Source organism: Aphelocoma coerulescens, chromosome 7 (assembly GCF_041296385.1).
Source record: "Aphelocoma coerulescens isolate FSJ_1873_10779 chromosome 7, UR_Acoe_1.0, whole genome shotgun sequence".
NCBI classification, from domain to species: Eukaryota; Metazoa; Chordata; class Aves; order Passeriformes; family Corvidae; genus Aphelocoma; species Aphelocoma coerulescens.
The window spans coordinates 22,593,269-22,605,453 of NC_091021.1; the positions used below are offsets into that span (position 1 = coordinate 22,593,269).

Sequence of the window (12,185 nt, forward strand, 5' to 3'; positions counted from 1 at the left end):
AGCAGTGTTCTTTGTTCCACAAACAAACAGTTATTACTGTCCTTAATAGCACCAAAAAGACTGTCTGTATGATCCTTCTTTCTTTGGACTATGGGGAATGCAATAGAGGTTAGCAAATTAGAAACCTGTCACTTTATATGTAAAGTTGGGAAATACTTTTCCCTCCTTTGCAGATCAGCAATGAAACATAAATATGCTGCTCAACAACTAGTCAGGTGAAAGGTTCTGTACTAAAACCACTTTCATCCTGACTGTAATTTTCTGTTCACTGCAAAACAAGAAACATATTACCTAAATTTATTTGTTCAATTCAAATTAACCTCAGTCTAGTCTTTCCAATCCTTACAATATCCACCTCTTACCCCAATTCTTCAGGTTGCTTCTCCACCATTTTCTTCTCTTTACTCTGTCATGCACGCTCTGCTCCCCACACAGACTTTAAACATGCAGCATGGTGCCAGTCCAGCTTCAAAAAAGAGCCTCAGACATTGTTTTTGTGAGTAACTAAAACACTTAAATGGTGCAGCTCCCTTTGAAAGCCCCATGGCCATTCATCCGTTGGCAGTTGCCATTTTTCTGTGGGCTGTTTTCAAGACTAGGAGGCACTTACTATTGATGATTTTATACAATTCCAAAGGCACTGGTTTGGATCTCTATTTTTCCAGCATTTACATATTGCAAGCTACACCTATTTATACTAGATAAGGATCTGATCTATAAAAGATGCAACTGCAGCTTCTTCCTGACTAGTCAATATACCATTTCCTCTTCCTAGAGGGGCAAAATGCCTTTCTGGCTCACTTAAGATAGCCTGAGAAGGAGATCTGCTCAATATGAATATTTATAATATTTTAAAAACTACAGGCAAGTATGAAAAATAAGTTGCAAAATGTGCTTGTTTAAACAACATGTCTCACTGACTATCAGAGCACATATTTGGTAATATGAGTAGGAAGGTTTTCCCCTAGCACAGAGGATGCTCTGAGTGTGCTGTGCACTGATCATGTAACAGAGACAGAGGAAGATGACAGTATGAAATGGAAGATAACATCACTAGAGGTTTGTTTTTACAGTAAGGTATATGTGTAGGTATTCTTTACATTGCATTTACAGGGCTGAAGTGTATTAATAGCAGAATGTTATGCATGTTTAGGTGTTCTCCAAATACACCATTCTCATGTGAATTATGGGCATTCACAGGATCCCTCTGTTTGCCTAACAACTGCTATGGGAAGAGGACAATAACAATATCATAAATGACGTCTTCTCTGCTGTCTCATACCTACAATACCCTGGCATTATATTTACCATACTCCTTCTTGTGCCAACACTCGTAACAACTAAATCAAAGTCTCAGTGGAGAAAAGACTGGAAACAAAATAATTAATAGTGATGGAAAATGGACTTGTCAGTTAAGTTCTATTCTCAGTATCATGAAACCCTTTCACAGCACAGCTGTCATGGCAAGACAAGATTTTTTTCTTCATTTATTTATGAGATCTGCCATGCTGAATTACAACCATTAAGTTATGTAGCCCATCTCTGACAGTCACGAACATCAGTAGGCCTCCACACATATTCTCTAAGGTTACAAGTCTCTATAGTTTAGTTGATGAAGTTCAGGAGAAAAATAGAAAAGCCCATTAAAGTATCTAAGCAATGCACTCAGCAGCACAATAGTTTCACAGAGAGAGAAAAGAAAATAAATCTGAGGAGGGGAACTGATGTTACACTGAAGAAATCTTGAAGAATCAGGTTCCTCTGGACAGCACATCAGGGGAGAATCATGGTTTGTCAACGGGAAAGTCCAGAAAACAGATTTATAATCATATTTTAGCTTTGTTAACCTCAAAGGTTGGTCTTTATGAGCTGCCTGGTGCAGTATGCAGTCCATGCATTTGCAGCAGCACTGTGGTAGGTAGTTGCCATACACAGAGCTCATATGCAGAGCGTGTAACTCTGTGGGATATTGCCAATTCATCTGAAAGCTTTCACTGCAAAATATTACTAGATGTCACTTCGCCCTGCTTCCAAAGTTAAGAGAGCATGCCCCTGAGAAGAAGAGGTTCAGTATACTGCTGGTACAGAAGTAATTGCAATACATTACAATGCTATATGGTCAGCTTGAGTTTCAATTGTTCAGGTGCAGTGCATCAATACACATAAAGGTACTGTAACAACACCCCCCAAGGATTTTACGTAAGCCTTCCTAGATTTTGAAGGCATTTTGTAGACCAGCTATCAACTACAAACTGAATGCTGTGGAGAATTGCTTAACAAGGAGATCTATTTCCAAAGTGGAGGAGAGAAGAAGTAGGAAAGAATAAAGCAAGGTGGACACTGTCTGGGCTCAAATGAGGAAGAAAGAGACAAACAAGTCAGTTGGGTTGGGCAGGTACAGAGAAGTCCTAGAACAAACAGAATATAGAAAAATAATGTCTGGATTCCACGGTTTGCCAAGAAGCAAAAGGGAACCAGCAGTTAAACAGTGATGGCAGTGGCATGGTTCTGGGAAGAAGAGGAATATTCTTAGGGAAGGACACACAGGATATGGCAGAGTTACTTAACTGTAGAAAAAAACTATGAAGAAGGGGAAAATAAAATCTATATTCATATCTAACTTCAAAGAAATCATTACAGCAATTGGAATTCAATTACATGCCTGGGATCATAATGAGCAATTCTGTGCTTATCATCACCGACTCTTCTCATTCCACCTGCAGCTTAAGGGATACAGGGAATAAACCAACCTAATTTGCATCCAATAATGATGTATTTAGATTAAGTTATAAAGATAATGGAAGATATTAAACTTGCTTGTGCAAACAGTGGTATGCACAAAAATAATCTTCACAATGCCTTCTAGAAGCAATGGTTTCTATAGCCTGAAATGATACTGAGATTGACATGATCTTGGCTCCCTAATTACATCAGAGTGGGATTTTCTACTCCTAATGCTTAAGTGCATGTCAATACCAAGACAGATTGCAATATGCATATTACTATGCCAAGAAATCACTTTAAAATTATTCAATGTAATCTGTTAATAATTGAGTAACTTCTGGTAAAGAATTATTAAAACAACATGAATTCACCACTTTGAAAAAAGAATTAATAAAAACCAAAAAGGTATATAAAGACCTAAGCAACCTCACTCTGAGAAATGACTGAACTTCTGTATTCTAAGATAACTATCTTAAAATGCTTGTATTTTAAAGAATACTGGATTCCTTTCTAAATCATACTCGTTTCATCCACAATGCTTATTCTGTTTTCATTTTAAAATCAGCGGGTTTTATCCACTCCAATATGGGGCTCTCCTTTCCTAGCAAAAATAACATTCTAATATTTATTATACACATTAAAACCAATGGGCATCAGTGTTCCAGACAGGATTCGCTAACTGGAGATATATTTGCTACAGGGGTAGGAAAAAAACAGGAGGAGGAGAGTGCAGAAATAAGAGAGTTGCTATGCCAACCTACAAATGCTAATGGCATGACAAATACAAAAAGGTCACATAAAAAAAAATAGAAATAAAAGCTCTGATCAGAAAGTATATGTATTTAATTTAATAAACAATGCATCTACTCTGTTCAAATTCCTTCAAAACAATGCAGTTTAAAAATAAAAAAATCCAGCACAGTATCACACCAAAAATCAGGTTGTCTTTGTCCTTCCTTTGATGTAGCTCTTAAATGCCTTAGTTTTCATCATCCACATCAAAAATATGGTGTTTTAAGAAAAAGTTACCTATAAATACTGAATGGATTTGCCTGCAAGTAGATCATGTAAAGATTAGGGGTAGTATTTAAACACAGAGTAAAAAAAAAAAAAAATTTAAAAATGAGTAAAAGGTGCATTATGTGTGGTTTTACATTAATTAGATCATGCAATGAGATATTTTTGTCTTTTTGAGGTAGAATTCTGTAACAAACTCAAATGCCTATCTTCTACTTATAATGGCAAAATGCTAAATGCAATTTTTAAAGAAATCTTTACGGAGGACTTTCAGTTGATTTTCAAATATTTAGGTGTGCTTGATTAAAAATTAAAAAAAAATCCCAACTGTTAGGAATGTCCTTCCTATAGTCTTCTAAGGTTTCTTATGGCAGATATTAGTAATGAATCCTGTACTCTCAAATATAAGAGATGCATGCAGTGCAGTCTTTTACATCAAATTCCTGCAACAGAGTCTGTTTGTAACAGAATTCAAACCCTCCAAAAATACAGAATGGGTTTTCTTTCTTACTTGAAATATAGTTTCAATCCATGTTGAAACATCAACCATTTAAAATTACTCTTCTCTTTGTCTTTCTAGTACTCCAAAGAGAGCACTGACAGCATGCCAATGACTTTTCCTGGGTCAAATTCATGTCTTCAGCAGGGCAAAGGAACAGTACTGGCATGTAAACAGACTACCTGTGGATATCAGAGCATCCTCAGAAAGCCCATGGGAGAGAGGAGGATTGGGCCACAGCATGCACTGAAAATTTCAAATATATACAGTATTTTAACCAATTTATCATCAACTTTTTGAGTGGGCAACAGAAAACACAGAAATTTTACAGTATAGCCCCTGTTTTCTAGCTCAGAATTGCAGATCCGACATAAAGTTTTACATAAGCTTTGGTTGAGCATTCAAAGAGAAATGAATTGCTCAACCTTTTGAAGATCACCCATGGCTAATTAAAGACCTGCCAAGGCTTTACTAACAATTAAAAACTTGTCTTTAAAATCCCCAAAGAGGAAAATGCAAACAGCTGTTTTAATTAGCAAAACAGCAGATACTAATTAGCTTCTGTAACAGAGTATGCTGGTCCTTTAAGGACAGGACCAGTTTCAGCCCAAGTTTGTTACCCATTTAAACTACAAGTAGAAGGACTGGAATCAGATGCTGCAGGAAAAACTTCTAATTCCTTGTGAAGTCAATATTTCCTGACTTCAAGTACACAAAAGAGAGATTTTATTTTAAGTAAACTTTTATGTTTATCCATCTTTTAGTTTCTTATCCTTCCAGAACTGAGTCGTGTACTGACATTTGAGCAGGGACTGAAATGTCTTGTGATGATCCCAGGGGGATGACAACTGTGACATCTCATCTTCTGGGCAAAAGGCCACTGTATAGAGTCTCTGTACAGGCCACCTGGACAGAGTAAGACTAATATATGCACATTTGCACAGCAAGCCCATGGAGTCCAGGCTGCATCAAGAATCCTGTGAAAGCAACGGGCAGCTGATTTGGGCAGCTGATGTAGAGTTGCTGCAACTGAGCACATCTTCCAGTTCTCCCAGTCTTTTGGGACTGGTTCTGAATACCTAAGAAAAACTCACATGAAGGAGAAAGGAATGGAGAGAACAGAAGAGGCTGGAATTACCCTTTGGCTCTGTTTAGAGCACAGATCCTTGGAGTCAGCAGATATGCTCTTACAAGATAATCAGTATGCATTGATTGTCAATACACTGCCATTTCCAACAATCAGTTTTAAAGTTAAAAAAAAGTAAGTTACATCCTGTAAGAGCTATAGTCATTTTGCTATTAGTGGGGTCAATTGCTATGGACATGATTGATAATAAACATGATATGAGATGTAATACAAGAGTTTAAAAGGCAATATATTTTTCCTATCTACACAGAGTGAAAGAATAACTGAAAATATAGGTATGAAATAATAAACTCAAATAACTACAAAAATACTGTATCAAATAAGTTTGATATATGTGTTTGAAAACACCAGGCAGTGATGAAATTTTTCTTCCAAACATCTGGAAGACACTTGTTCTTCAGGAATTGTGTTTGAAAAATCTGAAACTCTTGTGTGGGTATTCCTACACTGTAGGCCAGGGCAGGTGAATAGGTGCAACTGGAGGATGACAAAGGCTGCTCTTTTACCATTCTGTGTGCTCTGCACATTTTACATTCATTGCTCAGTTACCAAGAGCAGGCAGCAATAAAACACCACCCTTCAAAAACCAGATTACGATTCTGATTATTGAATGGCATTCTAACTAAAACCAACAACATTTATTTGTAAACCCAATTATTATAATGAGAAAACATTTTCACAAAAAATAGAGATAACTGTGACTTTACCCCTACAAGCAGGACTGTTAAACTCATTTCTCTGAAATCTCCAGCAATACTGTGGGATTCAGCTAACCACAACTACCCAGGAATCCGTGTTTCTACTTGTGCTTATGCTTTCCATTGCATATTTTAATCTCTGCTCCACCTGATAAATGTTTTCTGAATAATTTTTTGTCTTTGCATAGCATTTCAACATCCAATTTTCAAAACAATAGGAGGACATCATGTTCTCCTTCCCTTTGAGACGACTGCTTTGAAGTGGTAAAGGAAAAAAAAACCCACAAAGACTGTGCTGTATAAAGGTCTTCAGTGTAAAATACCTACTTCATAGAAGGTGAGTAAAGGCAAATAAGAGGATATAACCTCAACTGCATGCCTGGTCTCTTCTTTATGTCTATTGCTTTATCTTCAAATTAATATTCCTTTGTCTACAGATTAAACTATTAGAGAGGAATAATATTCTTTTCAGCATGATGAGAGTATGTCACAGCAGAACTATAGTTACTCTAATTTAACTTGTTCTGTGTATTAAGGTATATAATGTACATTCAGATTCAGGATTTGCTAACTATTTTTCTAGTGATAATATACACAAAGCTCAAATGTTTTCTCTGTTGCTGTGTTCTGTTTTTCCCAGCTTAAAATGCAAATGAGACATTTGGTTGAGACACTCCTGTTTTTCCAGTGAACAGAAGATGTGGCACTGTTCAAGCACTGTTCCTTTAGGGCCCCACCCAGCTCATGCAGAGGGTTCAAATGGGTTCAGTGAAATAATAAATACACTTCTGGAGAGGGATTTTCACTGAAACATTTTAGTTACTGATGTGACCAAGCTTAACTGGCCTCAGGACAGACTAAGATCTTGTCCTTTACTAGAACAACATTTTTGTTCTCATATCACAGAAACAGGTCTATGAGGCTTTACTTCTCAATGAAAAAATATTGATAAAAGCAATTCACTTTTTTATTCCCCAAGTAGATTAGTACCTGTCTAAACGTCACAATAAAGTAAAGCTGTTTAAAGGGAGTTAGATTAAAAATCTTGTTATTAAGAAAAAATTGATTATGAGCTACTGAGATGCATCTAAAAATTCCAAATCCACTTCAGCTCTTGTGGATTAAGCTCATACTTAAATGCCAGAGAGGTTGAAATAAAGGAGGTACATCAACTTACAACCTTTCAATTTGGGAAAAATAACCAAAACAAAACAAGATAAATATGATAACAAACATTGCCTGATCATCCTGTTGCCATTGAAAGATTATAAATCATCACAAGGTTACAAGAAGAGCTCATGAGCTAAATCTCATTAAATAAAAATGAAGAGAGGCCTAAAACCAAGGTCCCTTTAAGTCTTATTTTTAATTCTAGGACTTCCAAGTCGAATATGTTGAAGCTTTTCCAAACTTCAATTAAATATGATTTTTACTTCAGTAAATGTGTCCTGCTTGTAAACATCCCCCCAGTAACTACTACTTCCATAAGACAGCATGATGACTGAATAGCTTCCACATATAAAGTTTGCAGCTACTGCAAACTTTTCCTGCTGTGTTCCTCGCAGAGAAAACAACCTATGGAAAAAAAAAAAACCCTAACAGTTTAACAGGAAAAATCTTACTTACGAGTACTTTGTCAGCAGCTCCAAATTGTTATGCATGTTGATTGGATATGTCTCACTGAGATGAAACAGCTTCTCTAAGGCCTCATAAATGAAAATGATGCAGATAAGAGAAGCAAAGGCTTCTTCAGTAAACCGGGTAATGTAGCAGACTAGGGAGCTTGCATCAGTTGCAACAAGGATGATGCACAAGATTGCAGTCCACAGCCCAATGCTGGCTCTCAGAGAAAGGTATGACAACCCATACTCTCTGAAAATAAGAAAAAAATTAAACACACTTAACCTTTTGTCCAGCCACAGTAAATAGAGGCAAGGAGCTCCAAAATTTCCTTTTTGGGGACAGTCTGAATCAGAAATTATGTATTTACTGTGAACAGAAGATACTGTCAAGTCACCTCCTGACCAGAGCTCTTCTCCCAATTAACAGGACACAAAGAGCTCTATCTCCACTAAACTGATCACATGAGCAGCTTTGAGTGTAGTCACACACATAAAGTGTATAAGGTCCATTCATTTTATCCCATATCCTGCTTTGTGAACAGCCAACACCTGTCAATTTCTTTTTAAGCTGTGAAAGAGTAGCTATAACAACATTCATGAAAATTCTGTACGCTTATTGCATATGATAATAGACCTCCAAACACACCGGGTGACATTATCACAGTGAACTGAAAGGTCTGTCTGAAGGTGCTAGAAGATTTATTTGAGTGCTAAGTGGGGTTTCCTACTCTGTGTTGTGCAGGAGATCCCGATACAGAAGTCCCCGTCACAGCAATGAGGCAGAAAAGCAGATAGGACAGCAGAGAAGCATGATGGCTTCCAAGATGGAGACAATTTTTACCCACACTGTGGCAGAGATACGTCAAGTACAGCACATTAGCCTGAATGTGAGTATAGGCTCTTCTGGCATGGCACTTCAGCCCCTCTCTGTCCACGTGAGGAAATGGCATGGTCTATATTAGTGACTACTGAAAGAGGGCAGCACTTCCACTGCACACACTTTCTTGGGGAGAGGTAACACCTTTCAAGATAGGGATAAGATAAACCACTGATTTAAATGTATTGTCTCAGAGTAGAGAATGATAAAATTAAAACAAAAAGAACAACAAAAAAAACCCCCAACCAAACAATAAACAAACAATAAACACTCCCCAAGCACCCTGAAGCTGTTATTCCCTTCAAGACAGCTGAGGGAAGGGGGAATGGAGGAAGAAGAGTTTAAAACAAACAAAAGCCCAAAATTTAAGAAAACTAACATTTCTGCATTACCAATCCACTGTATAATTTTTGGACTCAGCAACATGATAAAGGTAGCAATTTATCTTGTAGTGCACTGCATATGGACTTCCAACTTTGGGATCGGTGGTTTTACGTAACAACAAACCAAGGATGATGAATGTCATGATCTTCACTTACTTGCAAAATTTGAATAAGATCTTCTCAAACACTAAAACTGGTCCTGTGCTGCCAAGTATAGTGAGAGGCTGTCCACCAAAAAGAGAGTAGGCAATTCCAGTCATGGATGCTCCAAATAGCGATTCTATTGCACTCTGAATATGATACAGAGAGAAGTGTCCATAAATTTTCAAACAGGTTCTTTTTGCAATGTCTTAGTCTGTAGCCTTCTAAACATTGAAACACCAATATATAAAGGTGAGTCATGCAACAGTAAGGAAATACCAACCACAAAACTAGGAATGTAAGTTTGTTTTAAAAGTTCAGATTTAACACATACTATACGACCTTCAGTTGCTTCTCCCAGCAGACCACCAAACGTGATGACAGGAGACATGCAAGCACAGTAGAGAAATAAAAATGATGCCAGACACTGTAGACTGAGAGCATCCCTGAAGTCACTCCAGAAGAAGGGAGCTTTTCTTTTGATATCTAAAATTAATCCTCCAAAAAATCTAAAGAAAACACAGAAGAGCTCAAATTAATTAAGGTGGCACACCAAACTTTCTTCTACAGTATTGCTTCAACCACACTGCAGAGAAGCTACTGTTCCTTGATCAAATTATACATACTCCTATGTTCCACCCTTCATAGAAAAATAAGTTTATAGGAAGCCTCTTTGTAACTTAGACCAGGAAATTATTGTGGTTTTAAAACAAACTCATTTCCATGTCTCTTTTATAAATTCTTCATCTAACGATCCAGACACAAAAGTTCTGAACAGTTGCTTGCCCCCATGCATTAAGCCAAACTGTTTATTACATGAAATACTTCTGTGTATTTGTTTAATCAGAAAGCTATCACAGTGATTTGCCCACACATTTATATATAGAGCTTCACATTCTTTATTTGAGAACCTGTTCCTAAATACACTTGATGATAGAAATGAATATACACTACCATTTTTCAGGGACAAGAACTGTCATCTTTTGTCATTTACACTATGTCAAGTATAATCAAATATTTAGGAACAGACGCTCCCTTACAAGATACCATACAGCTGAAGTAAATGACCCCACAATGCTCTTTTTCTCACAGCCACACAACGTATCAGATGCTGCTGAGGTAAAGAAGGTTCAGTGCCACTACCTCCTAAATATTAAAACAATCCTTCAAGCTGTCAATTAGCAGGTTCAGTGTGAGAGAACAGCTTCCAGCCAGACTGACCATCATCTCCCCTGCCCCAGTGTACACCAGCACTGCAACTGAATCTTTAGCTTCGTGCAGGTAGGAACAATACTTAAATATCAGGAGGCAGCAAGGTAAAAGAAACATCAATTGCCCAGCTACACAGCACTAAGGCAGCCACTGACAGCTGATGCACTTACACCACACCATATTAGATGAGAGAAAATAAGTATTCCTTGGGGCAAATTCTTCATTCTGATGTATATTGCAGCCACCAGGGTAACCACAGCCTCATGTACCAGGACATATCATGGCTCACTGAGGTAAAAAAGAAATGCTAGAGCTGCACAACCCAGAAACTTCAACTACAAAAGAGCTGTAATTCATAATATATGGCACAATACTATACCAAATTTTCCCTCATGCTGTACAAAACAAAGAAACATTAATCAAGTTTAAGAGAGGTCTGGCTTTTGTAAATTCTAGAGAAAGGAGCTTGCAATAAATACAGTGCGAAAATTCAAACCCTCTTGCCCTGTCCTGCTCTCTGCAAAACTAGCATGTAGTCATAGCTTCAGCTATGTGGCACATGCAAATCAGGACAAATGCCTGAAAGAAATCACACACCAGGACACTTCTGAGAGAGAACCAGACCCTTGTGATATCTTTGGAACATCACTTTGAACACTTAAGATTTTTCATATGTTTTCACTAACTTTCCAGTGCGTTGCAGTTCTGGTCCAGAGTGTCCTCCAGGATGTTCTGCTTCCCCATGGGCTGCAGTTCCATTTGGCACTCCTGGGATCTTACGCTTCTCCTACCAAAAGGAAAATATATTTCTCATGGGTCTTAGCACCAAAACATAATTTTAGTAGAAAAAAAATTAAAAACAGGCTCTGAAAGTTAAAAGCTTAAACAGAAAAATGTTATTTTAAGATTCATCAACATAACCTCTTCATAATCTGTAGAGGAGTTCTATTACCAGACAGTTAATAGTAAAAAGAATTGTGATTCTGTGAGATTTAAAGAACTGATCATAAAAAATCTTGTATCAGAAAACATTTTAAAGAAAGCAAGCTTTGATCAATTCTTGCAATAGGCTTAGAACAAAAGCAAACCATGGCTATTTGAAATAATCAAGGATGCTTATTACCACTTATCCCTGAATTTAATATCTTTAGATACAACTGCCTGTATTTATTCAGGAGAGAACTAGTACTGAACTAAACCAAATGTCATCACTACACTGTATGCTTGCAAGTCAAGGTTTCTCTTAAAGAAAATTAACCTAAAATAAAGAGAGCACGCAAAATATAGTGACCCTGCTAAATGCTAAATTAAGGAGACTTTACATAACAAAAATTCATCACAACTTTTAAAAAGTGTCTGAATTTTACACTGTACAAACCTGAGAGGGAACATTTTTAGGTGGTTCTATTCGAATTGTTGGGTCCCACTCTCCAGGAGGGAGAACAGTAACCTGATCAAGGAACTCATCAATTCCAGACACCAAGTCATTGCGGTCTTTTGCTTTGTAAGCGACATCATGGAATACCTGTGAAAAATTGAGAAGTATGTGTGGGAGGAGAAAGAGATGGAAAAAGGAACTCTCTCTACAGTTTTTCCCAATGGCCCCTCTTCTCTGAAAGAGAACACACTTCATAAAGTTCCCACTAACCAAACAATCTCAGCTTCAACTGAAGATAGTTTCTGGTACATAGTTCTCATAGAAATTCCAGCTGCTACAGAAAAACGTCCTTATGGCTGCTAAATATTCTAGAGATTTTACATCTTAAACACAATCAAATCCACTGGAAAGCAACTGTGTAAAATGGAATCTTATTGGTGAAGATATCTTTGCTTGTGAATACTGTGTCTCATTTTGTTATCTCCTT

The 12,185-nt window shown here is 37.2% G+C and overlaps 2 protein-coding genes across 13 annotated transcripts in view; one reads left to right on the forward strand and one right to left on the reverse strand.

Moving 5' to 3' along the window:
* Positions 1–12,185, forward strand: part of DPP4 (dipeptidyl peptidase 4) — an 81,425-nt gene that overhangs the window by 69,060 nt on the left and 180 nt on the right. For 2 of the 8 annotated variants that reach the window (XM_069020815.1, XM_069020816.1), the window contains exons 25-26: positions 6,274–6,422; positions 8,450–8,594. The exons of 1 other annotated variant lie outside the window; for it this stretch is intronic. In XM_069020815.1, coding sequence (XP_068876916.1) covers positions 6,274–6,353 — 80 coding nt within the window. In that variant the 3' untranslated portion in view covers positions 6,354–6,422; positions 8,450–8,594. 5 more of the 8 variants (XM_069020809.1, XM_069020808.1, XM_069020817.1 and 2 more) reach the window with 5 other exon arrangements.
* Positions 1–12,185, reverse strand: part of SLC4A10 (solute carrier family 4 member 10) — a 94,252-nt gene that overhangs the window by 25,525 nt on the left and 56,542 nt on the right. For 4 of the 5 annotated variants that reach the window (XR_011151979.1, XM_069020821.1, XM_069020819.1 and 1 more), the window contains exons 1-5: positions 11,699–12,183; positions 11,007–11,107; positions 9,443–9,617; positions 9,124–9,257; positions 7,712–7,957 (exon numbers count right to left, since the gene is read on the reverse strand). Coding sequence is in view for 4 of the 5 variants with exons in the window: in XM_069020821.1 (XP_068876922.1) it covers positions 7,712–7,957; positions 9,124–9,257; positions 9,443–9,617; positions 11,007–11,107; positions 11,699–11,953 (911 nt within the window). In the remaining variant the exon portion in view is untranslated. Of the gene's footprint in view, positions 1–7,711; positions 7,958–9,123; positions 9,258–9,442; positions 9,618–11,006; positions 11,108–11,698; positions 12,184–12,185 lie in introns of those variants that run through there. The other variant, XM_069020822.1, reaches the window with a different exon arrangement.